We start from the raw sequence: 25,649 nt of genomic DNA, 5'->3' as shown, positions 1-25,649 counted from the left end.
AGAAACGTCTAGCTTCGCGGTCTCTCTCTCTCTCATTTGGATGCACGTCTTGCCGCATTGTTTCTCTCTTATAGCCTCATTGTTTCTCTCTTATAACCTCATTGTTTCTCACTTATAACCTCATTGTTTCTAACTTATAACCTCATTGTTTCTCACTTATAACCTCATTGTTTCTCACTAATAACCTCATTATTTCTCACTAATAACTGAAGCAGCACATGTGTGTAGAGCTTGTATCAGCTCATCTGGTTTTGGCATGGAGAGATGCTAAATTGAATCTGCATGAGGGAGGAAATGATGTCACACCTATCACTAGGGCTGTGCAATATATCGAAATTATCGAAATATCGCAAATGTACATATCGCAATATGCATATAGCTATGGCTTGCAATATTTGGGGCCATGAACAAAAGACAAAGAGAAAATCACTCACTGCTCTTACCTAAATAACATTTGTAGCTTAAATAAGAATCAGTGCATATTGAATTCAAAGAGTAAATTCTAAGCAGTTTTTTATTTTTCCTTTTTATTGTTCAGTTCCTAAACTCATGTTAAAATGATTACACTAATGTTAAAATGACATTTTTATGTAATGCTCGAGTAAAACACTATCGTTCACTTTCAGAAGTTGTTGTAGGGGTGCTTTCTTATTAGAATCAGAATCCGAATGAGCTTTATTCACACCGCTTAAGTGCGCAAACACAAGGAATTTGTTGTGGTTTTACAGGAACTCTTGGTACATACATACATACATACATAAAAATAACCATATATATATGACACAAGATAGTTATAGAAGTTTACAGAACTGACTCAGCAACAGCTGAGTAAAACTGTTTCATCTGAGTATGTGGCACTTTAAGCATTATCTTAACACATATCAAATATCGCATTATTTAATGAGTTATCGCATATCGCATTTTTCTCCAATATTGCACAGCCCTAATATATATATATATATACACACACACACACACAGTATATAAAATAACTACATACCTGCATACAGTGGATGGCCAGACCAGGACCAGTATATAACTTCTTGTGGCATATATGACACTTAAAGTGCTTGGCCTTTTGATGCTGAATGAGAATCTTTTCATCATCAAAATCCCTGTTGCAGTACCTGAGTTTGCAGTTAAAGTCATATAAACAAGAACAAAATCATAACAAAACACCAAGAACAGCAGAAGGCACAGAAATTAACAACATTGTCAGCATAAGGATGCTTAAAACTTTAGTTGTTACACATTTCTTTCACTATTATACCCTTGTAAAGCAGTTCTCAAACTTTGCCCCACCCCAGCAAAAAAAATATTCAAAGGCCCCATGACACTTCCAGTTTTTAATGATTTGCTGAACAAGGATTAATAATAAGGATTTTTTTTCACAATCACAACTTCTACACGAGAATTTTTTAGAGCAATTTGTATATTCAATAAAATTCTCAAAAAGTTTATTCATTACAATTTCACAAAATTACAAAAAGTTATTATTTTACGTCAATTTCTTTTAAAATTATGATGCATTAAAAAAACGACATTGGGAATCGTGGTCCTGCAAAGAAAAAAAAAGTTGTTAAGGAGGTGAGTTATTGATTGGGAAATTTCTTTATTTTTATTTTTAACTACTGGATATTTGCTTGTTAAATGCTACCAATACAACGGTATATTTTGTTAGTGGAAGCGTGAAACTAATCCACATATATAAAATAATTGTCACTTAAATCTGATTCATAAAGTAACAGGTGTTCTCTTCGCGAACGTTCAAACAGAACGCACATTCGAATGGTTCTATGATGTAACGTTACAGAGAGGCAGCTCAGTATGTTGAGACGCGGCCTTGATATCAGAGAAACAACACATTAGCCATTCGTAAACAGGAAGTGGGCCAATCCCTACTAATAAACAATTCGAAAAATATAAAACAACGGTACGATCGCTTTTAAAGAAGGATACCAACACCAGGGCTTCATCTGCTTCTTCTTTTTTCTCCCCATGATTTATTTACCAGCCTATTCCGTGAACACCACACTGACTGACGCCTACCAAAACATTAGCAAAACTAAAATGGAGTAACGCTAAATAGGACATGACGACGGCTTTTTCCACGCACTGACACCGCATCACAAGGAATACCGCCACCAACTGGACAGGAGGTGCACAACTTGGAATCTGGTTGGTGTTTAAATGATAGCAATAGTAAAAAAAAATAAAAATAAGGAAGAGCTGAACACGCAGCGCCAGTTAAGGGGGGGGGGGGGGGGGAAAATAAAATAAAATAAAAAACTATTTAAAAAAAATTATTTACTTAATTCAGTCATTCATTCATTTATAATTCTGCATAACTGCACATTAATCCTTATTTCACTTTCCTTCGTCATCACTTAGTCACCCTTTATCAAAATAGGAAGGATATAAAACTTAAATATATAGTTCTGAGTTGACCTCACCATTGTTTTATGGCATTATTTAATCAGTGCTATCTGCTTTAATAGCCTTTTGACTGTGATGACATCATCTGAAAACAAATATTGTTTTAGATAAAGTCAAATATGAGTAAAATTTTATTATTTTATTTTGTTTGACCTACATTTAACTTTAAAGCTCAGCATGTTTAATGTTTTATTAAAAACAAGCCTGATTTGAGAAAAACAGCAAGATAAATGGAAGTAAGAATTTTTTTTTTTGGCAACCCAAGCGTCACAGAATTAATTTTTTTTATCATTGTATAAGTTTGATTTCGTTTGATTTTCATTTATTTATTTGTAATGTTTTAATGAAGTCTCTTGTGCTAACCAAGGCTGCATTTATTAGATCAAAAAAAGCAAGCAGGGAATCATTTCCAGACTGGCTCAATAAAAACAGCATGCACATCTTATAAAGTGAATACAGCATGTCAAGGCACACTACTCTCAATGCAATGCATTCAAGCAAAAAACAAAACAAAAAGTAAATTCAGTTCCAAAATACAATCTTCAGAGGTAATTATTTTTCTAAGATAAGCTATAAATACATATCTCAAATAACTACATTCAAACAGTATTTATACCTAAAATCATATTTCATATTCAAAATGAAAGGCAGGCATTTTTATATTCAGACTCAACTAAATCTGCATTAGATGCAACTACCCAGTTCAATTATTTGAAAAAAAAAATAATAATGTATAATGTGTTTCTGATAAACAGAGTTGGGTAACAGCAGTCATGATTTATGTTAAACACACATTTCTTGTCAGCTTTAAATATAACCGTGCTTTGCATATTTCTTATATGGATTAGAGCTTTCGAAACACATAAAACATGCAAATTGTGAAACCACTTAAATCACTGACAGCATGCACTACCTGTGGCTCAAAAGCCCTTTGTGTATAGATTTATAAATTACTTTCAGACACATTTTTTAGCATTCACCACAGCACATTCCTTAATAAACACAAATAATAAACTCCCCTTTTGATCTAATACCCTTGTTGTTGCTCCATTTGCAAGTTGTTCAAGGCAGTTATTTATACCATTTACTTCATTTTAACACTAAATCCACTTTAACAATGAAGACTGAAATATTTGAAAAGGCTAAAACTGTAAAAAGGTAGCAAAGCAGCAGAGATGTCATAAAAGAACATCACAGGTCAGTTTAAGATATAAATTCAACAATCATTTGAAGAGTGCATATCCTTTGATCATTAAAGTGTAGCAAATAGCATGCTTACCTCTCACGGACCTTTACAAAAATATATGAGCTGTACAACAGTGTAAATCCCTGCTGAAACATGCATGCTTTTAATCATTCGGAAATGGTATGAAACCCACGCGTACATTAAAACACCTTCTTCAACATGTTGGTCAGTTTTAGGAGGGAAACTTTGGTTGTCATTTAAAAAAAAAAAAACTTTGTTAGTCCTCCTACAAATACTGCAATAGGCCCAACATGTCACCATCACTCCCTATCTTTAGGTATCTTTCTTTACACAATTACCCCACATTTATCACCACGGACATAACATTACATTCCTTGTAAAATGAAAACACCTTTGCAGATAAGTTGTTTATGTGAAACTGCAGGTAAATAGATGTAATTCAGTAAACCTGAGATCTCCAAGCTGCCAGTCACAGAGAAACACTCTGAACACAACCTCAGCCCAACATTATCCTTCCATCCTATAAAAGTATAAATTGCCATGGGAATGTGATTTGCGTACAATGTAGAGGTTTTTAGGTCATTCATTGTCTATGTCTTCTTTATTCTGTTATCTAGGGGTCCTCTGTGCCTCCCTAAGGCTCTTTTTACGAGGTTCAGAAGTTTCATCGTCCTCTTTTTCATACAGGTTCTCTCTTTCTTTTTCACTCTGATTCTGTCTTAGTTTAAGATCCCACTCCCAGCGCTTTCTTCATATGCTCATAAACCACATAAGAGATGCTAACTGCAGGAATGACTTTGAGGAAATTGGGGGCAATGCCACGGTAAAGTCCAGAAACGCCTTCATGGGACACAATGTGCTTGAACTGGCCAACCATTGACAGCTGAGGTGCGCCATCTGCTGAGGCTTTTAGGAAGAAAGGAAGGAGGAGTGAGGTTAGAATTTCATTTTGTACGTGTGTGTGTGTTTTCATTGTTGTGAACATATTGTGCTTCTTAAAGAATCACAAAATAAGCAGAATGATATGTAATAAGAATTCTGTGAATCTGTTTCGTCTCGCTCACCCTGAGCCTGCATGCGTGTGCGGATTAAAGCCAGCGGGTAACTAGCCAGCTGCCCACATGTGCTGGACACAGTGCCACATCCAAGAAGCACCAGGACGCCAGGATCAGCCGAGCCCATGCAGTACCTCTGTAGCCAAGCGTTCTTTAGAGTCTGTTGAAATAACAGACAGAAAAGAGCAATATAGATAGATTTTAGATAGATTTTTAAATCTTTTTCAAAATATACAAAAAATATATTGTTAATATAGATGTTACATCATATTTATTTTTGATACATTTTAGTTATTATATTTCCTCATATTTTTGGCAATTTTTAAGAAAATATTTTCAATCTAAAATATGTATATTGTCCAAAACACACATATATATCTATATAAGATATTAAAGGTGATTTTCTCAATATGTTTTTTTTTTTTTTGCACCCTCAGATTCCAGATGTTCAAATAGTTGTATCTCGGCCAAATATTGTCCTATCCTAACAAACCATACATCAATGGAAATCTTATTTATTCAGCTTTCAGATGATGTATACATCTCAATTAAAAAAAAATTGACACTTAAGACTGGTTTTGTGGTCCAGGGTCCAAGATATATATATATCTTTCCTTTTAAAATGCATTTTGTATTTACTCAAATTGTATTTTAAAATTGGAAATGTGTTTTTTTTGTAATATATTCTGGCATTTGAAGTGAAGATCTACACAAATATATATTCAGTTTGACAGAAGCCATGCTGTGTACAATATACCATCTTTCAAAAGGGGTCAGTAATATTTTTCAGTGTTTTCAAAAGAAGTCTCTTATGCTCACCAAGGCTGTATTAAATATACATATAATATATAATATGTATCAAAAAATAAACAATATTGTGAACTATTACAGGTGCATCTCAATAAATTAGAATGTCGCCCTTCACAAGGAGGGTAAGCCACAAACTTTCATTGCCAAAGAAGCTGGCTGTTCACAGAGTGCTGTATCCAAGCATGTTGACAGAAAGTTGAGTGGAAGGAAAAAGTGACAAAATCGATTCAAGAATTTGAGTGAACTTTACAAGGAATGGACTGAGGCTGGGGTCAAGGTATCAAGAGCCACCACACACAGACGTGTCAAGGCATTTGGCTACAGTTGTCGTATTCCTCTTTTTAAGCCACTCCTGAACCACAGACAACGTCAGAGGCGTCTTACCTGGGCTAAGGAGCAGAAGAACTGGACTGTTGCCCAGTGGTCCAAAGTCTTCTTTTCAGATGAGAGCAAGTTTTGTATTTCAGTTGGAAACTAGGGTGGAGAAGCTCATAGCCCACGTTGCTTGAAGTCCAGTGTTAAGTTTCCACAGTTTGTGATGATTTGGGGTGCAATGTCATCTGCTGGGGTTGGTCCATTGTGTTTTTTGAAAACCGACGTCACTGCACCCGTTTACCAAGAGATTTTGGAGCACTTCATGCTTCCTTCTGCTGACCAGCTTTTTGAAGATGCTGATTTCATTTTCCAGCAGGATTTGGCACCTGCCCACACTTCCAAAAGCACCAAAAGTTGGTTAAATGATCATGGTGTTGGTGTGCTTGACTGGCCAGCAAACTCATCAGACCTGAACCCCATAGAGAATCTATGGTGTATTGTCAAGAGGAAAATGAGAAACAAGAGACCAAGAAATGCAGATGAGCTGAAGGCCACTGTCAAGGAAACCTGGGCTTCCATACCACCTCAGCAGTGCCACAAACTGATCACCTCCATGCCATGCCGAATTGAGGCAGTAATTAAAGCAAAAGGAGCCCCTACCAAGTATTGAGTACATGTACAGTAAATGAACATACTTTCCAGAAAGCCAACAATTCACAAAAATTTTTTTTTTTTTATTGGTCTTATGAAGTATTCTGATTTGTTGAGATAGTGAATTGGTGGGTTTTTGTTAAATGTGAGCCAAAATCATCACAATTAAAAGAACCAAAGACTTAAACTACTTCAGTCTGTGTGCACTGAATTTATTTAATACACGAGTTTCACAATTTGAGTTGAATTACTGAAATAAATGAACTTTTCCACGACATTCTAATTTATTGAGATGCACCTGTATTACAATATTATATTATTACTTTTTCCTTTTTTGTATATTTTACAGTAATGTACTTTAGTATATTTAGTATATTACTTTAGTATACTTCAATTTATTTAATTTCATTGAATTCAGTGTCACATGATCCTTCAAAAATTCATTCTAATTTGCTGCCTTGTGCTGCTTAATATTTTTGTGGAAGCCATGGCACTTTTTTCAGGATTCTTTAATGAATAGAGTGCTCAAAAACAGCATTTATATAAAAATAAATCTTTTGTAACATTATAACTGTATTTGCTTTCAGTATTGTAAACTGTATTTGCATTTAGGGGAAGTCGTGGCCTAATGGTTAGAGAGTCTGACTCGTAACCCAAAGGTTGCGGGTTCGAGTCTCGTACCGGCAGGGATTGTAGGTGGGGGGGGGAGTGAATGTACAGCGCTCTTATTCCTAGTATGGATAACCATACTTGGCCACATGTCACGTAATCAATTCAATGTATCCTTGGCCAAATAAAATGATTGCTTCACCACCTGAAAAGATCTGTGAGTTGTAAGAGGAGACCATAGAACACAACAATGTAAATACATAACATATCATTTAACCGACCATAGCAACTGAGAACGATGAATTCCTAGAGCTTGACAGTGACAGCAGGGATTCACAAACATTTAAATGTGTTAAAATACACACACAGCCTACCTCATACACAGCCAGATCGATGCCAGCATACGGGATGATGCCAAGTGTGTTGGGCACATAGCCTTTGTAGAACGTGCGCACTCCTTCTTTACGCAGTATCTGTTTGGCACAGTCTGCCATGCCAGAATATTGTCCTGTCTTCCGCAGGGTCAGACGCGTCTTCAACACCTGGGAAGCAAGGAGGAATAGAGTAACAATATACAGATTTTTAAAAATTAAGAGTATAGAGCAATGTACTGGTCACTGGTAACTTCAAGCTGCAGCAGCTCCTTCCAGCATAAATAAATGGAGGACTTAGCTTCCAAAATGTGATGCTGATCTGCCTCATTAAATACATATTAGAAGCCAGAAAATAAGCTTCTTTTCTGCATTTAAACCTACCAGAATAGAAAGACAATTTGTCATGTATGTGTCAACCAGGCCCAGTTCATTTTTGACTCTTTTTTTGTGCATTTAGAACAACATGTGTTAACAGGCAAACAGCAATTAGGAACAACTTTTGTTTAACAACTTCCCGTTACATGACTCTCTGGTATTTCTACTTTACGTTAGCAGCTATGAGCATTACTTGAGATAACAGATACTTTTACAGCCAGACATTATATGAGCAAGATCACTAAAGGAATGTTCCAGGTCCAATACAAGATTTAATTTGATAATCCAAATCATCTTTCTAGACATCAATATTACTACATAGTTATACTTTTTAAAAAAAGTGTTTATTTTATTATTTATTACCTTGCCATTGTAAGTGTCATACTCAACCTATTTTTTACCCATAAAAATGCAAAACACAAGTTGAATATTTTTGGACATATCTGTTATACTATATTATATCTACACTACCATTCTGTAAGTTTGGATTCCGTTTGATTTTCATTTATTTATTTTTAATGTTTTAATGAAGTCTCTTGTGCTCACCAAGGCTGCATTTATTAGATCAAAAATACAGTAAAAACATGAATATTGTGAAAAATATTACAATTTAAAATAACTGTTTTCTATGTTTTAAAAATGTCATTTATTCATGTGATACAAAGCTGAAGTTTCAGCAGTTATTACTCCAGTTTTCAGTGTCACATGATCCTTCAGAAATATTTCTTATTATCAATGTTAAAAACTTGTTTAATATTTTTGTCGACACCATGATCTATTTTTTTTTATTTTTTATTCTTTGATGAACAGAAACTGCAAAAGAACTGTATTTATTTAAAATAGAAACCTTTATCTAGTTTACTGTACTAATGTCAATCTATAATTGTAATTAAAATGATAATTTATAGACATCAGCTTGACAGCTTATTCAGACATTTTCCATGTCCATTTTCTAACTCTTGCACAGATCTTTCAGTTTATATCCATCTACTTTATACAATATCTGTAGAAGTGCTTATGATAAAAAAAGACGATAAGTACAGAACTAAGGCAACTGAATTCTTTAGATCTTATCTTTATAGAGCTATTTAGTCATGACGTCAATGTGTAGGCCAACCCAGAATGCTAATTTGCCATGGATTCCCTCAGGAATTTCTAATGGGCTTTTAGAAAGCCAGTTTTCGATTTACAGTATGGGTGGAATAAGGTCTGTGGTTACATTACTTATAGAGCTGAAAAGTGAAAGTCTGTTGATGTCTCTCACTTCCTCCTCCTCTCTCACCTCCATGGGGTAGATGATAGTCTGAGCTGTAGCTCCTGCCAGTGATCCAGCAATGAAGCGTTCCTGAACTCTTAGAGAGCCACCCTCCTTACTGCCTCTGATCAGCCATTTGATCTACACAAGACATTTATTATAGTTAACTTGCATTAGACAGTCTGCCACTCAGGCCTAGTTAAAAACAGAGTGGCTACTGGATTCTGCTTTGTTTACCTGCTCATATGCCATGAATTTGATAGCTGACTCCGGCGCAATTTTGAGGACATTGATGCCGTTGCCTCTCCAAAGGGACCTCAATCCTCCTTCCTGCACCATTCCCCGCAAGCCACCAAACAAACTCACACCACTGGAGCCATGGACCTGTTGAAAATCCACTTTGAGTATTGTACTTTTCGCAACAGAACTGCAAATGTAAGATTTATTTATTTCTGTTGAGTTTATTTGATACAACAATAACTGATAGAAACAATAAAGCTTCAATCAAATACTTTTAAGAGTTGACCGAACCTGAAGGAAAACTTTAAGACGGTCGAGAGGAGCAGTTCCCGTTCGCGATACGGCTCCTGCCATTGCCCCGGCCACTAGCTGTCTCCACACCACACCTGAACGCCGCTCTTTCTCTGAGAACTCATCCGGCACAGTCAGTTGCTCTCCAATGTCCAACATCTGAAACACATACATTATAGACTCAAAAGACAGGTAAAGTTTACATTCCTAAATTTCTATGAATATCAGGCCTACAATCTAATTTCTGAAAAGTGCTGGAAGTAGACCAGAGAGTGTTTCCAGTAGTGGGCGATGTCCTCCATGTTGTGCAAGGGGTTAAACAGGAAGTGGTCCCGCCACTCGTTCCAGTCAATGGTCATAGTGCCATCTCTGTCTATGCTGACACACAAAGGGAATATAAAATATATAGTTAAAACAAGTGTTTGTTTTCTATGCCCATTGAAACTATGTGTGACTCAACATATGGGTGCTTCACAGCAACATCTCAAACTCCTTTGAAAGCACAGCCAGAGTGGGAGGTACGCGTGTAGGCTACATGACATTGATTAAGCACTAAAAAAATGAAAAAACACAGTGTTTTGTGAAAAGCTGAAGTGCTCTAACCTCTGCAGGATTCTGGAGGCTTGCTCTGTGGATACATTCACTCCAAGGCTGCGCAAGGAGAGCTGAATTTCTCCAACATCTATGTGACCTAAAATCATAAAATACTCCAATGCTTATTCCGTACATGGGCAGCAAAGGATACACTATTGTTCAAAAGTTTAGGGTCACTAAGTTTTTTTAATGTTTTTGACAGACGTCTCTTATGCTCACCATGGTTGCATTTATTGAATGTAAACATTGTAAAATATTATTACTATTTAAAACAACTGTTTTCTACTTTAATATATTTTGAATGTCATTTATTCCTGTGATGCAAAGCTGAATTTTCAGCATCATTTCTCCAGTCCTCATTCATGTCACATTATCCTCTAGAAATCTTTCTAATATGCTGATTTGCTGATAAAGAGACATTTCTTATTACTATCAATGTTAAAAACAGTTGTGCTGCTTAATATCTTTGTGGAAACCATTATACATTTTTTTGGGCTTCAATGATGAATAAAAAGTTCAAAAGAACAGCATTTATTTTCAAATAGAAGTCTTTTGTAACATTACAAAATTATAAATGTCTCTACTGCCCTTTTTGATCACTTCAACGCATCCATGCTAAATGAAAATATTAATTTCTCTAACAAAAGAAAACTTCCTGACCCCAGACTGAATGATAGTATGGCATATACTACAAGACAGAGAACCACAAAGGTTCTGATAATTCTAACAAACACTTTAAAAGCAATCATGCAAAGTGGAAATATGCATTTTCCTGGAACTATTGTGAGGTTGCAGTTACAGTGGTAAGATTATAATTTGTGAAAAGATCATCCAGACCATCGTTGTTGCGGTCCAGGCTGCGGAACATGAGTCTGAGCTCTTTCTCGTGTGTGCGCAGATACTGTGTGAACTCCTTAAAGTCCAGCTGGCCGTCATGATTGGTGTCACTCACACGTACAATCTAAGGGGTGGAGGAAGTGAAGAGTGCACGTTTAAGGGCACGAATGTGAGGGTTGGAGGAGTTATACGTGCACTTTATTTAACTGTAGCCATGTCTATGTAGAATGTGGAACAAAGAGAAACTAACAGAAAACAAAAAGGAGAGAGAGGAGGCATTGCTCTAAGCTTACAGATGCAAGGTTTCTGTTTGTGTGCAAAGCCCTGCCAGCAGTATGGCGACTCCAATCGCAAACACATTGTGAACTAGAGCTAATCTCTCCTCTTGCATCACAGCACATGACAAACAGTCACACAACCCAACAGCACAGGTATACCCATGGCACATAGTGTCACTCTCCCCAAGGAAACTTGGAGTCTCCAAGTTACGTTCATAATGGCACTTTCATGGTTTCATCCTTAGCTACCTGCTGAAGTAATCGTCACAACACAACATATGCACTGTCTTGTAAGCCGCTTCAGCAGGAAGGAGTATGTTTGTTTACAACATGACTAAAGATGTGTTTCGTGTGCTAACATGCTGCAAGTTAAAGAAAAATGTCTGTTAAATTGCATTATAGAATAATGCATAGAATAAGATATGGTCTCAATCATCATACTGTATGAGGCCTTACTGCCGATTTGTAAAGATGGTTTCAGTGGAACCAATACAACTATACAGACTATACAAAAAATTGCAGATCAAGTACACTTGCAGTTCCTCAGTAGCACTTACAGTCCTCCACTCAATCAGTTTAAACCAGTGGTGCAGATTTATTTCTGCAGTTTATGATTGCAGCACCTGTGACATCACTTTATAAAATAGTAGGGGATTTCAGTAATCAAATTTACTATGTGGATCAAATTTGCCACCACAAATAATTGTTGTTATATATGCTAATAATATCTAAAAACATAACAGACAGTGTGCATGTTTTATTTTAGTGTTCTATGCAGTCCAGTAGAACTACAAGTGTTACAACTGCAACTCTCTGCATCTGGGCAGCTATAGCATAATACTTGAACTTGAACATGTATAAAAACATTATTGGTAACACGTTAGTATAGAGACCAATTCTCACTATTAACTAGTTGTTTATTTGCATGCCTATTATTGACATATTGGCTGTTTATTAGCATTTAAAGCACATATTCTGCATGACCCAGCGCCTTCACGACATGGCGGCAGTGGCAACAACAATACTACAGCGAGAATAAAAGTTACGCCTTCTTTCTTTGCGTGAACATTTGGGCGGCGTTATGCAAATCTTCCCACACAGTGACGTAGACATGTGGGGGCGTGTTAGAACGAGCCATTTTAGGAGGGCGTGGACAAGTCTTAACTTTTATAAAGAATATCTCTTTGGATTTGAGACTTTAGTCTTTGCAACTTTACAGATCTTCTTTATGCACCAAGAGCTTGTAACACTCCAAAGAGAAAGGAAAAATTGAAATTGCATCATATGACCCCTTTAATGGTTTGATAATAGCGAGAATTGGACCTTAAAATAAATTGTGTGACCTCATTATTTTATCACATTAACAAAAGAACGTGCTGATAGATGTTAATTTAACTTAATTTTAAAATGCTCACAAAGTAAGTTATAAAAGCAGATGTAAAATAATTACACATGTAACATAGACCCGGCTAGAACAAGGAGAGTGATACAACATTGTGAAAGGGCGTTCCTGTAGCGATACCAGTACAATATCACACGGTTCTCAACCTATCAGATTTGAGAACCAGAACGAACTGTTGTATAAACATGTATAGTGAAGGATGGAGTTCATATGATTAGCTCATTGGCTAAACCAGTGGTTCTCAAACTTTTTGACTGGAAGGCCAACACATTTTCCGAAGTGAGGCCCCTTAGGATAATTATGACAAGCAGCTTGTTTTTTGTTAATATATTGCAGTACTGTGATTAATTAATTTAATATATTGATGATATATACGAAGATATATTTTGTGATGTCAGAAGTTATATCCAGTTTTCAGTGCAAACCACTGGGTTAGACCGCTGACGTCACATCTCACCCTGCGATACAACACTTTCCAGTCTCCCTACCCAAGCAACGAAATTTGACTTTTTAGTCTGGAGGTTTGTCAGTATTGCAGCGTGGATAGAGAAGTCTAACTCTTAAATAAATTACACGGGATCATTTGTCCTTGGTCGCAGACACGACAGTATTCTACAGGGTAAATTTCACTCTTGCTAAGAGTAGGCATGACAAAAACCACACGGTTTATAAGTTCATGATGTGAAAATTAACCATGGTTTTATTATAGTAAAAGTGTAGTAACCATGTTTTTTTGGCGCATTTATTACCATTTGTATAACCAGTTTTACTACAAAAACCATGGATAAACTATGGTTAGTGTAGCAAGACCATGGTTAATTTGTGGTTACCATGATTTAACTATAATAACCATGTTTTTTTGTTTTTATTTGTAGTAAAACCATGGTTAATTTTCGTAAGGGGTGGTCTTACTTACCAAAAATGAGACCCGATAGCCTATGTTAGGGTTTCATATGGCTGCAATTCACCGCACTTTAAAGCTCATCTCCCAGAAATGAACATGTTTATGGTGAACAACTATTAACTTCCCAAAGTAAGCGACCCACCTCGTCCACCTCACTGCGAACGATCCCCCAGGCGGTCAATCCGGTGCGCAGCTCATTCACATCGACCCTGCCATCTTTATTTAGATCCAGTTGATCGAACAGCTCGGCCCATCGTTTCTCCTGCTCTGGATCGGACACCCCGTTATCTTGACAGCGAGCCCATGTCCAACACGAAGGGAACCGACTCCTCGCTTCGCCCATATGAAACAGTTCTCGGTGAATACGGGGCAGATTTGTCCTCGAGAGTCAGAGCAGGCAGAGCTGTATTAGGTAGAATAACTGCATCCTACCTCCCAAAATACAGGTAGCCTACTTCTTCAGCAAAGACCACTTTGAGGATTTATGGATTGAGGTAAATAAAAACTGCTAAATCTTGATATATAGCCTCGTTCACTGTAGCCTGTGCCGATTACGGCAGAGTTAATCCAGGAAGTATTAAACCTTTGCCCCTCTGGCTAGAATAATAATCCCTGTGTCTGTTCCACCGGTCCTCTCAAACCCAGCTCCATCAGCTCATATCACACGAAGAGCAGGCGCCGCATGCACCGGTTACCGCATCGCAGCGCGACGGAGATCTCCGCATCCAAACGCTCAGCTATCGCTCGCACTAGGTGTACGAGTCGCATCTTTTGCTCATTTTACCGCGGTGTGCAGGATGAGTGCCGTCGCCGCTGCACAGATCTTAAGGGAAGGGCTGGGTGTCCCAACTCTATTAAAGCGCCCCGAGGAGCGACATCGTGGCATGGACTGCCTATTTACGAGCAGTGTGCCAATTATTCTCTGGCTTTTACGTCGGTCTGTTTTTATGGGTTCGTCTTGTACCCCTCGCACATTTCGCACAACGGTCAATTTAGATGTTTGTGATATTTAAAACTATAGATAATTACAATAGGCTATCTTGTTTTACCGAATGATAGGAAAAGCGCTTCAGCGGCGTGTTGCTATAGTAACCTCCTCAGGTGAAAGCTGTCTAGGGAGCGCCATAGTGAGCGCGCGGAGATGATTAACTTTCAAGCTTTATTACTTTTGTGATTTTCTAGAACCTTGTATTGTAAACACAGTTACAACGCTAAAATATTATACCTGTATCAAATATATGCAAAAAAGCCCCCTTCACATCTATCCCTTGTTTGAAAACCTCTGTTGTCTCCCATAGTCTACTAGGCTATTGTTCTTTCGATTAACTCTTATGAAAAGTAACCATGGTTTCACTACAAATTAAACCAAAAAAGAAAAACATGGTTACTGTAGTTAAACCATGGTAACCACAAATTAATCATGGTTTTGCTACACTAATTATAGTTTAACCATGGTACTAGTAGTAAAACTTTGGTTATACAAATAGTAGGCTAATCAATATGCCAAAAAACCTGGTTACTACACTTTTAATATAATTTTTGTAAGGGAACTGAGTGCATCATCCAGGTATTTCAAGTTCAATCTAATTATATCACTCAAACAAAACTGTAACCAAGTACATTTTCATACACAGAACAATTAGGCCTACAATTCCTTATTTATTGTCTTTTATCAGGCAAATAATTTAAAAGCACAACACTTTGCTGAATAGGGTGTGCTTTGGGTGCAGGTGACATACACCCTCTGTAGTGTGATGCTGTGGGATGAATGGAAACTACTGAGTCAACACTTGCAGGATAGTGCAAGATTAGAGAGAACCCATTGAAGGATTTTGTTATGACGATAAATATGTCTCATGGGTTGCGTTGAATTTAAGGTCAACCTCAAACAAAGAAACGGACTGATATAAAATGAATTTAATTACATGTATTGGTGTTACGGAATTTGTGTTAACATACTGTTTTTTCTTATTAATGGTAAATATATTTACAGATACAAATGTATGCATGATATAGTTACTGTATCCAATTATACTGAATTAATTCAATTATGTATCATGTGCAACACAGAGAATAGGGTCTTTACCTGAGCCCCTTAAATTTCTGTCATAGTTAACAGTGCAGTGTGAATGGCAAGGAGTCAATAGCTCTGCTTGTATTGCAACTCTGTTCATTTACAGTAGTTTAAGCCACTAGACTACAATAGACAACTAAAAAAACAGCCTACTCATGGTTTAAAAAAAAAAAACACATCAGAGAACTGAACTTCAAATCTTTGGCAGGAGCGATGAACCTGTCACCAGCAGCAGTGCTTTGATACGAAACAAAAGAAGGGGGTGTTTTTGTGCTGTGTATTTCTGAGCCATACTAAGCTCTCGTTTACAAACGTTTATTTGATTGGTGTTGAAAGGAGAAAGTACAAAGGTAGACAATCCCAGACGGTCATTCTTGGCACAGCCCACACGAGGTTTTCTGGCTATGAAAAATGATTTCTCTCAATCACACTCCCGACTCCCACATAAAACCATCTAAAGGACTTTATTCTCCTGTTCAGTATTTTCTGATTTGTCGTGGTTGCACCATCACAGCCATCTAAGGCATACCAGACAGAGCTCTCCACACTTCAGGTTACATTAATAGACAGAGGGACAAGAAACATGAAGTGTCCCATAGTGCTTTGCAGGCAAGCATGCAGAGATTATTTTGCCTGTTCTTTTCAGCATGTATCCAGGGCAGCCTCCTCTGGCACTGAATATCACCACCTGTGAGCAGAGACACACGCAGACTGAACAAACAAAGAGCAAATCAGTATTCATAAATGTGTGTTAATCATTCATAGTCAATTTATGTATCTTATCATGATAGTTATAAAATGAATTTGCTTCCAGTTCAATCCCTTTTTAGCAAACAAAAGCTCAGTTAATGTTTACTAGTATGGTCCAGGGCTAATATGGTACAGATTTCCTGGTACAAGTAATCCATTTACATAATTTATATTTCTTAAATATTGTTAATATGTAACAGTTCAGGGATCCTGAGAGTTGTGTTTAAAATTATTGCTCAACAATAGCTTTATGGCAGAGACGAATTACTGCTGTTTACTGTGGTCAAAATGATGTCACACATCCCTGGCCACATTCAAAATAGGATGAAATGAAAATAATGGCTGCTTTGCATGCCTCACATCCACCTCTCAGGGCACATAGATCAGTTTGCTGCTTCATAATGCCTCTAAATTAGACAAATTGTTTAAAACCAAACTAAAAGTGATTATCAACAACCAGTAGATTTCTGCACTTGAGAATGGCGTTTCATTTTTTTCTAGCTAGTAATAGTTATTACACAAAAGGCCACAAGGGGGATCCAAGCTATAGACAGTATACTGATATTGTGACGTTGAAAACAGGCTGGAGGAAGATAAAAAGCTTAAGCACTTTTCCATCAACAAACTTCAAGTATAATGTCACAGCTTTATTAAAATATGTTAATTATTATGAAAAGTTTGAAGTCAGTTTTTTAAGAAGAAATTAATACTTTACTAATACTAATAGGCTACATTAAATTGTTAAAAAAAAGTCACAATAAAGACTTTCATAATGATACAAAAGATTTCTATTTCAAGTAAATGTTGTTCTTTTAACTTTCTATTCATCAAAGTATCCTGAAAATATATCACGGTTTCCACAAAATATTAAGCAGCACAACTGTTTTCAACATTGACGATAATAAGAACTCAGCAAATCATCATATTGTAATGATTTCTGAAGGTTCAAGTGACACTAAGCCTGGAGCAATGATGCTGAAAATTCAGCTTTGACATCACAGGAATAAAATATGTTTGAATATATATTAAAATAGACAAGTAATTAAACAATATTACTCAATATTTCTGTTTTTAATGTAGTTTTTTGATCAGATAAATGCAACCTTGGCAAGCACAAGGGACTTCTTTCAAAAGCATTACTTTTTTTTTTACCAACCTCATAGCTTTAAACAGTATAATATAATATGTTTATTGTTAATTGCCAGTATTTTGATTGAAGATGCCTGCCAACTTGTCGTTGATCATATTCAACACAGATCCTTCAAGGACACAAACAGTAATAAAACCTGGTTTTCATCTGCTTTTATAGTAAGACTGTGGAAACTAGAAGTTAAAATCAATGGTGTGTATTTGAAGACATAAAACACAGGGAACACGCTACATAAACAATTATTTTAGAGCATAAAGTGTGGCTAATGGACCAGAGAGCAATGGAAAAGATAATGAATTGAGAAGAGAAAAAAAAACCCTCTTGATTATCAGCAGCGTGTTGCGCAGTGGCCTCAGCATGGGGTTCATCAGCAGACTGGATGGAGAAGTTCTGCCTTTCATCCAAAGAGTTCTTTGAGGGGAGAGAGAAGATGAAACATGCCTAAGGGAGCCTGTGAGGCTGGGCTAATCTGGAGCATCAGTGAGGAAATTGAGGCCTGCTGATTACCATGCTGCTGCCTCTCTCTCATTATCTCCCTCCTCATTTAACAGCCCTCGGCCCTCAAAGCTCCTCAGCGTGAGTGGGTGAGATACTGTTTCAACTGCAGGCTCTCCACGCTCTCTGTTCTCACAGCCCTCACATTTTATTATGCCAAGTGCACCCATAAAAGCTCAAATAGAGATCCAGTGCTTCTGGATTACAAGTTTTGGCGATTGAGGAAGCCACTTGGTCTTATGTTTTTCATGGGGTAAAAGTGCGACTCTGAAACACGTATGTGTGTATTATGATATCAGTAAAGTCTAAAAATGACCAGGAGGTGGCGGTAATGAACTGGTATTTCCTCACTTGGATGCGTCCGCTGTGGATTTCATTTATGAAAGGGAGGGCCAAGCACGAGACAAACCATTAAGTTGACTTATGACCTTCATTATTGACTTTATTATTTTGCATGCTGCTCCTGCGATCCATCAGCAACGCTTAGCTTCTTGCTTTGCTGCGTCTCCTGAAGTTACAATGGCTGTTTGGTACAAGACCACATAGGATTTACAGCTCTGACCCACATCTACCACAGTCCAGTGCCTCAGGCAGGCACAGATGCTCCAAGATGCCAATCCAGAACGCACGCCAAAAGCTCGGGGAGAGAATGAGAGGATGAAAGGGGTGGGAGTATGTGTGATGGCCGTGACAAACAGGTGGTACCTTGGCTGTCAGGTAGTAGTGCCGTGTCTCCAGTCTGTTTAGTTTGGACAGCAGCCAGTTTAAATTCTCCTTTAGTGAGGCGTCCAAGTATGAGGCACATAAAAACAGGAAGAACAAAATGCCTTTCATATCATGAAAGCCAGCAAGAGCACATGTCGGTCGAAATCTGAGCAAACTCATCTACATCATTCCCTTATTAACCTTAATAGGATACAGTAATTCCATTTCTTTAACCAGCTAAAACGTCACACTTCACAAATCACAGCTTGCATATGTGACCCAGCCCAGTGAGGGATCAATAGCTAATTCACTTCCAGTCTTTGGAAATGTTGAATCTATAGCCAACTATAAATCAAACCTGACCGAGAGACATCACATTTATAAAGTGGCTGAGTGTTTTTCATCATGATTGGCATTGTGTTAATGTAATAGATCATGTTGAGCTATGATGTGAATGAGCGGTATCATCAGCTCTGAATGTTTGTGACATTTCTTAGGTTTAGAAACAGAGTCTTCGTGACAGCAAAACCAACACAAACAGACTGTGGTTGGCGGCGGGGTGTTGTCAGGGTTGACTAAGCTCACCATCAGATTGGATTGTGCCTGGTGGATGTGTTGTTTAATGCTGGTATGGCTTATTCGCTGTCAGTAAGATGAATATCCTTTTCACTGGCTTATTATTTTCTCTTTTCAGAATGGGTAAGAAAAAAACATAGAAACCCAAATTTATAACAGCACCACAGTAGCAATTATATCTCTTTTCTGATTAGGGATCTATGTTCCTGTGCCAAGTAAGCGATTTCCAAGGCTTCTCAGGGTAAATCTTCAACGTTGTTTTTCATCAGGTATAAGCAGTTACAAATTGATTGATAGCTTGAGTGTTTCAATTGAGTTTTTAGCAGCTTGCTTTGTCCTACGTCACAAAACCTTTCAAATATATAAAATATTCAGTGAATGAGCGGTATCATCAGCTCTGAATGTTTGTGACATTTCTTAGGTTTAGAAACAGAGCCTTCGTGACAGCAAAACCAACACAAACAGACTGTGGTTGGCGGCGGGGTGTTGTCAGGGTTGACTAAGCTCACCATCAGATTGGATTGTGCCTGGTGGATGTGTTGTTTAATGCTGGTATGGCTTATTCGCTGTCAGTAAGATGAATATCCTTTTCACTGGCTTATTATTTTCTCTTTTCAGAATGGGTAAGAAAAAAACATAGAAACCCAAATTTATAACAGCACCACAGTAGCAATTATATCTCTTTTCTGATTAGGGATCTATGTTCCTGTGCCAAGTAAGCGATTTCCAAGGCTTCTCAGGGTAAATCTTCAACGTTGTTTTTCATCAGGTATAAGCAGTTACAAATTGATTGATAGCTTGAGAGTTTCAATTGAGTTTTTAGCAGCTTGCTTTGTCCTACGTCACAAAACCTTTAAAATATATAAAATATTCAGTATATCCACCCCATGATAATGCTGTAGCTATATCACAGTGCGCAATGTCGGGAAAAATCGTAGATGCAAGGTGCGGCCACATTAGTGTGAAATTAGACAAAAAGGTTAATTGTCTATTGACAATAATAAAGCACAGATCACAAGTAACTTCCAAACCAAGCAACCTTGTGGTGGTCAACCCATATCAGAAATCTGCATTGGAAAATGTTTTACTCTTAAACAAAATTCCTGATCGAGTGGTTTCTTTTGAAATTACTAGATTTTGTCTGTGAAAATTGGCTGAACAACAGTAAATGTGTCTGCACATTCAGACTCATATAGCTCATATAGTAACCAGTGATCCTTGCTTGTTTCTAGTATCACACTGCAGACTCACTTTCTGTTTCCTACAAATCCAACTGGCATCTTGCAACTTAATTATCGACTGTAGTGAAAATGAACTCAGAGGATTTTTATTTATTTATGTATTTATTATATTGTCACAAACGACTTTTTTAAGTCTTGATCACATTATTGGGGTTTATTTTGCAAAACTGACCAACTGATTGTACATTATCCCTTACATAATGTATTCATATATAATTGCAGAGATGTTTCTCAGAGTTGGACTTAGGCCCAAAATACAGCATTATCAAAGCAATAGCACAATGAAGACTAATAAGAGAGCTTACTGTGAATCTATCAAACCGCAGCCCCGTAAGATTTAGATGTGGGTGGCTGAGATAGCGGGTTTACATCTGTTTAGTGTGTGAAGTCTTGCCCTCTCTCTTTTTATTGAATCCTGCCTGAGGACATAAATACATAATTAGACTGCAATGCTTAGAGACATTTATTATAATGAGCTGGAATGGCATGGTTCAGTATGCACTTCATGAGAAATTCAGACCTTTTTTTTTTAGGTTTTTATTGGAGGTTTCTAATATTACCATAAAATCAGTACTTTGTTCAAGCCCCAAGTCTTTTATTTTTCTCATTTTTTTCACCCCTTTGAGCATCTTCATCTAAAAATCTAACACATTATTATCACGATCACACTGCACCTTATAAAGTACAATGGAGACAGGAAATAAAACCTTAAATACTCAGGCTTTTTTCCAAAAAGAGAGAAGCGGCAAACATGTAATTTTCTCTCAAGGAGATAAATACTTGCTTTTCAGCATTCAGGGCCCCTCTCCCCCACTACACATGCCACAGAGGCTTTCATTTCCCCTGTAATGGTAGGGAAAGGTGACATATATCTGATATTGTTGTTGTTGAAGTATATATGTTTTTTAAAAGGCAAATCCCTTGGATTACAGAAAATATAAATGTAAGTAATTTATAATAAATACTGAAATATTTATTTAAAATATGATCTTTTAATTTTGACTTTTTTTTTATTTGTTTTTTGTCCCTTGGAATTTTTGTGGCATGACGTATTTCCAACATTTTGTTCGATTGATACTAAGGTACACCCAGCACAAACTACTGAACGAATTTAGTTTTAGTTCCTCACAGCGTTGTTTTCATTGCTGTAAAATTACATTTAGTGTCTACCCTGACAAAATTATTATAATTACTATTAATTTACATATGTTGTACTGGAAGATATACAATGCTTAAATTAAGTGTTATTTAATTATCCTACCTGTTTAGGCTATACTCTCAACACACTCTCATGAAAATTCGTAACTATTTTACATTGTGGTGAATTTGTCCTGAATTCATATGAAATTACAATCTCATTTGTATTTTTTGTACAATCTGCTTATGTCTCACTTTGACAATAGGTTTAAAGGCACAATATGTAAGATTGTTTTTTTTAAATATCCAAAAACCACTAGAACAGTGTTATATATTTTGCTGACTTGTGTACTTACATTATCCCAAATGTTTCGAAGAATGTTTAAATCCAGAGAAATAAGCAATTTTAACTAGTGGCACGGAGCGTGTCCATAGTGTCATTGTGTCACCTGCCAATGACGTCATAACCCCTCGATTTCTGGTTTTGTTTTGTAGAAAACATGGAAACACCAAATACGCTTTAATATGTTGTGCGTTTTAATAGACCGGTGACGACCGCACAGAGTAGCATTATAACAGAACTTTCAAATGTATCTAGTATGATAAAACAGCGCTGCTTTTTTTTCCCCACATATGCACGACCGGAAGGAGTGGAAGCGGTCGACTGTGGCATAATAAAAGCTGCGCTGCTCGTTTCACTTCGCCGGCTTTCAGCCTCACCCTGCTTCATTCTACTACGTTAATAAATCATTAGCTCATCCATGAACAGGATTTCTGCCCGAGTCCCGTCAGATTGCATCGGCTGTGGGGATGAAGACCACAACTCCCATGATTCCACACTCAGTCACGGCGTCATCAAACTACGCCTTTGTCTCTTTGTTTGTTTTGAATACGCGCCCTCTATCAGCGAAAATTACATATTGTGCCTTTAAGGGTGGACCTTCAGGCATACTTTTTACTATGTTCTCATAAAAATTAAAAAAAGTATGAATTCACCAACATTTCACCGAAAGGTAAAATTGTTGCATTTTCTCATTTTATTGGGTTGGGTTTGTGTTAATTGTTTAGCAGCACACCTTTTAAAGTTAAAAACTAGATAGTTTAGAAAGTACAATTTGACAATACACCAGTCAAAAAGATTGGTGTTAAGTTATATATACACCATATCTTTTATATTTTTTCATTAATTTGCTACCGCACCACTTCATTAAATGAAGTGCCACTGTATTTGCACAACTATTAGATCTGCTTCAGACCAATTTAGAGACTTTTATTGATTAAGATCACGTTTTTCATAAAGCCATTTGTTTATTTGTGTGAAGGTCCCTATCTTATCTCTGTGATTAAATACCTGCTACCTGCTCTGCCCATACACCTGTATTTTAAAGCAGTGAGCAGTTCTTATCTTTTGACCGCAAGACAAATTGGTGTTCCCTCAGGAGTGAAGAGAGAGCAGCCCTTCTGACGGAATTAGTTTCTAATGCACATCTTCCAGCCATCACAAAATGTTTCCTTTATGCGGCACTTTATGTTGCGATGACCCCTGCAAGCTGCCAGCGGGATGAATTATGACTGTGTGCCTGCGTCGGATGCCCGCACCGTGTTGTGATGCAGGTCTCTGGTGCGTGTGCAGACTGGGGATGACCGAGTGACTGTTCATCATCAGCGCAGACAGAAGTAACAGCCCTGCAGGCCTGCCCAGATCGCGGTCTCAATTTCTCTCTCTCTTCGCCAGGACTCTGTTGCCATGATAATGAATACAAATCTATCATCCGCCTTTGTGCGATTATGCCTCAGTGTATTGCTCAAAATTGCAGAAGCTTTGTGTCAGAGCAGCACAGTCTCTTGAAATGTTTCCAGTCATCCTTTTCAAAAACTGTTTTTGTGTTCGCACAGTTTAAAGAGTGACCCGCTTTTTGCCCTCTCTCTCGCTCTCACTTAGGCTTTCATGTGGTGCTCAGTCACTATGAAACCATCTTATGAATGTTTATTGTTTTCTGGCTTTACTCTCACCCCGTGCTAAATTGAAATGATGGCTCCAATTTTAGGCAGTCGCTTGTTGTTGACATATGTTTCTATATGGGGTGGCCGAGAGGATCTGCGTCTAGAATTCACAGGAGGCTCAAATTCCTTGAGCCCTGTACCTTCATTGCAGTTGAAACCTAGTCACAGCCCATAGACTGTGTGCTCTCATTGTGTTGGGACTGTAGATCTCGGATTATATCTTTGTGCAGCAAAGTTCATAGACTTTGTGACGCTTCCTCTAAGTTTAAATATTTTTTTTATCCACTGATGGTATTTATGTTCTTTCTATATTGTCTGTGTTCAGCTGCTACTAACAAGTGGCACACCAGAAAAGTGCCAACTGAGAGGAGTGCTTTTCGACGCTGTCTGAGATATGGATGTGTGTGATGACAAGACAAAGTGTTTCTGACCTCTCTTCCAAGTGTCTAATGCTCACAGGATGATAGCGGCATTGACCCGGGAAATGTGGGTGAAAGCAGAGGTAACAAAGGACCTGGAGATTGCCAGAGAGAACAGAAATTATATAATAACTAGTGGAGAGTGTACAATACATGAAGATATGAAGGAAGATAATGAGTACTGTGTTTGGAAGAGAAAATATGTTTATTTTAAATTTATGGGTGTGTTTCATTCTGTTCCCTCTATTATGAATAAGGATACAGTTAACATGAATAGGCACTAGCAAAGGCTCAGATCTACTAAGCATTGTTGATGAGGTTTTATATTAAAGTGTAGCTGGTATTTATTGAAAACATTGCTTTATAGCACACATGCATGCTTACTGTAGCAGTTAAAATTTACAGAGTCATTATGAAACATGCTTGTGGTGCATTCTTTTAATTAAGCAAAAATTATATTGTGCAGTATATATTATGGCATTGACAAGTAATAAATTGCATAATATAGATAAAAAACTAAGAAAATAAAACAAAAAGCAAATCAAAAAATAATAATACTGTTTTTAAATGTTTATTAAATGTTTTTTAGTACAAACACAGTATCTTTTAAAGGCTTTTTTAGAGGCTTTGACTTCTTTTATTTGTCTTTATCTGCTTTTTACCAGTGCATTCTGGGAATTTCTATTGAGCAAACATTTCTGCTGTGATTTTGGAGCAGTCTTACTGTGATGATCTTTTGGTCCATATTGTGACATATACATCAAGTGTAACGGTTTATGAAAAAAAATAAAAGAAATTTAAGACTTGGTTCTATGACATGGTTGTTGATTGGATTTTGAGATTTGGGCATAACACCTGAAAATGAATGTGAGCTAGCAGTCAAAAATTAGTAAAATAGATTTAATTTCATGCTGACTCTAAAAATGGCTGACTATCTTGCTAGTGTACTAACTACAAAGATTAACTTAGGGAATACAAGAGAATAAAATTGACATAAGAATTAACAATGGAGTATACAGAAATAAAAAGACTATGAAATGCATACATATAATATACAGTGGTGTGAAAAAATGTTGGCCCCCTTCCTGTTTTTTTAATTTTTTGCATATTTGTCACACTTAAAAGATTCAGATCATCAAACAAATTTTTATATTACACAAAGATAATGCAAGTAAATACAAAATGCAGTTTTTAAATGATTATTTATTTTATTAAGGGAAAAAAACTGTCCAAACCTGACTGGCCCTATGTGAAAAAGTAATTGCCCCCACGCTTTGCAGCAACAACTGCAATCAAGTGTTTGCGATAACTGGCAATGAGTCTTTCACATCGCTGTGAAGGAATTTTGGCCCACTCTTCTTCTTTCACTCTTCTCCACATTGGAGGGTTTTCGAGCATGAATGGACTGTTTAAGCATCTCAATCGGATTTAAGTCCGGACTTTGATTTGGCCACTCCAAAACCTT

At 37.1% G+C, this 25,649-nt stretch overlaps 2 protein-coding genes across 4 annotated transcripts in view; both read right to left on the bottom strand.

The window, feature by feature from the left end:
• The window catches only part of LOC107698690 (BUB3-interacting and GLEBS motif-containing protein ZNF207-like), a 12,112-nt gene extending 10,029 nt beyond the window's left edge, over positions 1-2,083 (bottom strand). For 2 of the 3 annotated variants that reach the window (XM_016499781.1, XM_016499789.1), the window contains exons 1-2: positions 1,960-2,082; positions 1,001-1,127 (exon numbers count right to left, since the gene is read on the bottom strand). In XM_016499781.1, the coding sequence (XP_016355267.1) occupies positions 1,001-1,127; positions 1,960-2,000 (168 nt within the window). In that variant the 5' untranslated portion in view covers positions 2,001-2,082. Of the gene's footprint in view, positions 1-1,000; positions 1,128-1,959 lie in introns of all 3 variants that reach the window. The other variant, XM_016499798.1, reaches the window with a different exon arrangement.
• Positions 2,084-4,038: 1,955 nt separating this feature from the next.
• On the bottom strand, positions 4,039-14,328 carry LOC107698653 (calcium-binding mitochondrial carrier protein SCaMC-3-like). The gene is made up of 10 exons (XM_016499728.1): positions 13,776-14,328; positions 11,050-11,173; positions 10,222-10,309; positions 9,885-9,996; positions 9,619-9,777; positions 9,325-9,471; positions 9,115-9,228; positions 7,458-7,625; positions 4,708-4,858; positions 4,039-4,549 (listed from the first exon to the last, which is right to left on the bottom strand). The coding sequence occupies exons 1-10, from the start codon at positions 13,974-13,976 to the stop codon at positions 4,368-4,370; spliced, it is 1,446 nt and encodes a 481-aa protein (XP_016355214.1). The 5' UTR covers positions 13,977-14,328; the 3' UTR covers positions 4,039-4,367.
• Between the last annotated feature and the right edge of the window lie 11,321 nt (positions 14,329-25,649).

Source organism: Sinocyclocheilus anshuiensis, unplaced genomic scaffold (assembly GCF_001515605.1).
Source record: "Sinocyclocheilus anshuiensis isolate Anshui unplaced genomic scaffold, SAMN03320099.WGS_v1.1 scaffold1593, whole genome shotgun sequence".
Lineage (NCBI taxonomy): Eukaryota > Metazoa > Chordata > Actinopteri > Cypriniformes > Cyprinidae > Sinocyclocheilus > Sinocyclocheilus anshuiensis.
This window is presented reverse-complemented; position numbering and strand designations above follow the sequence as displayed.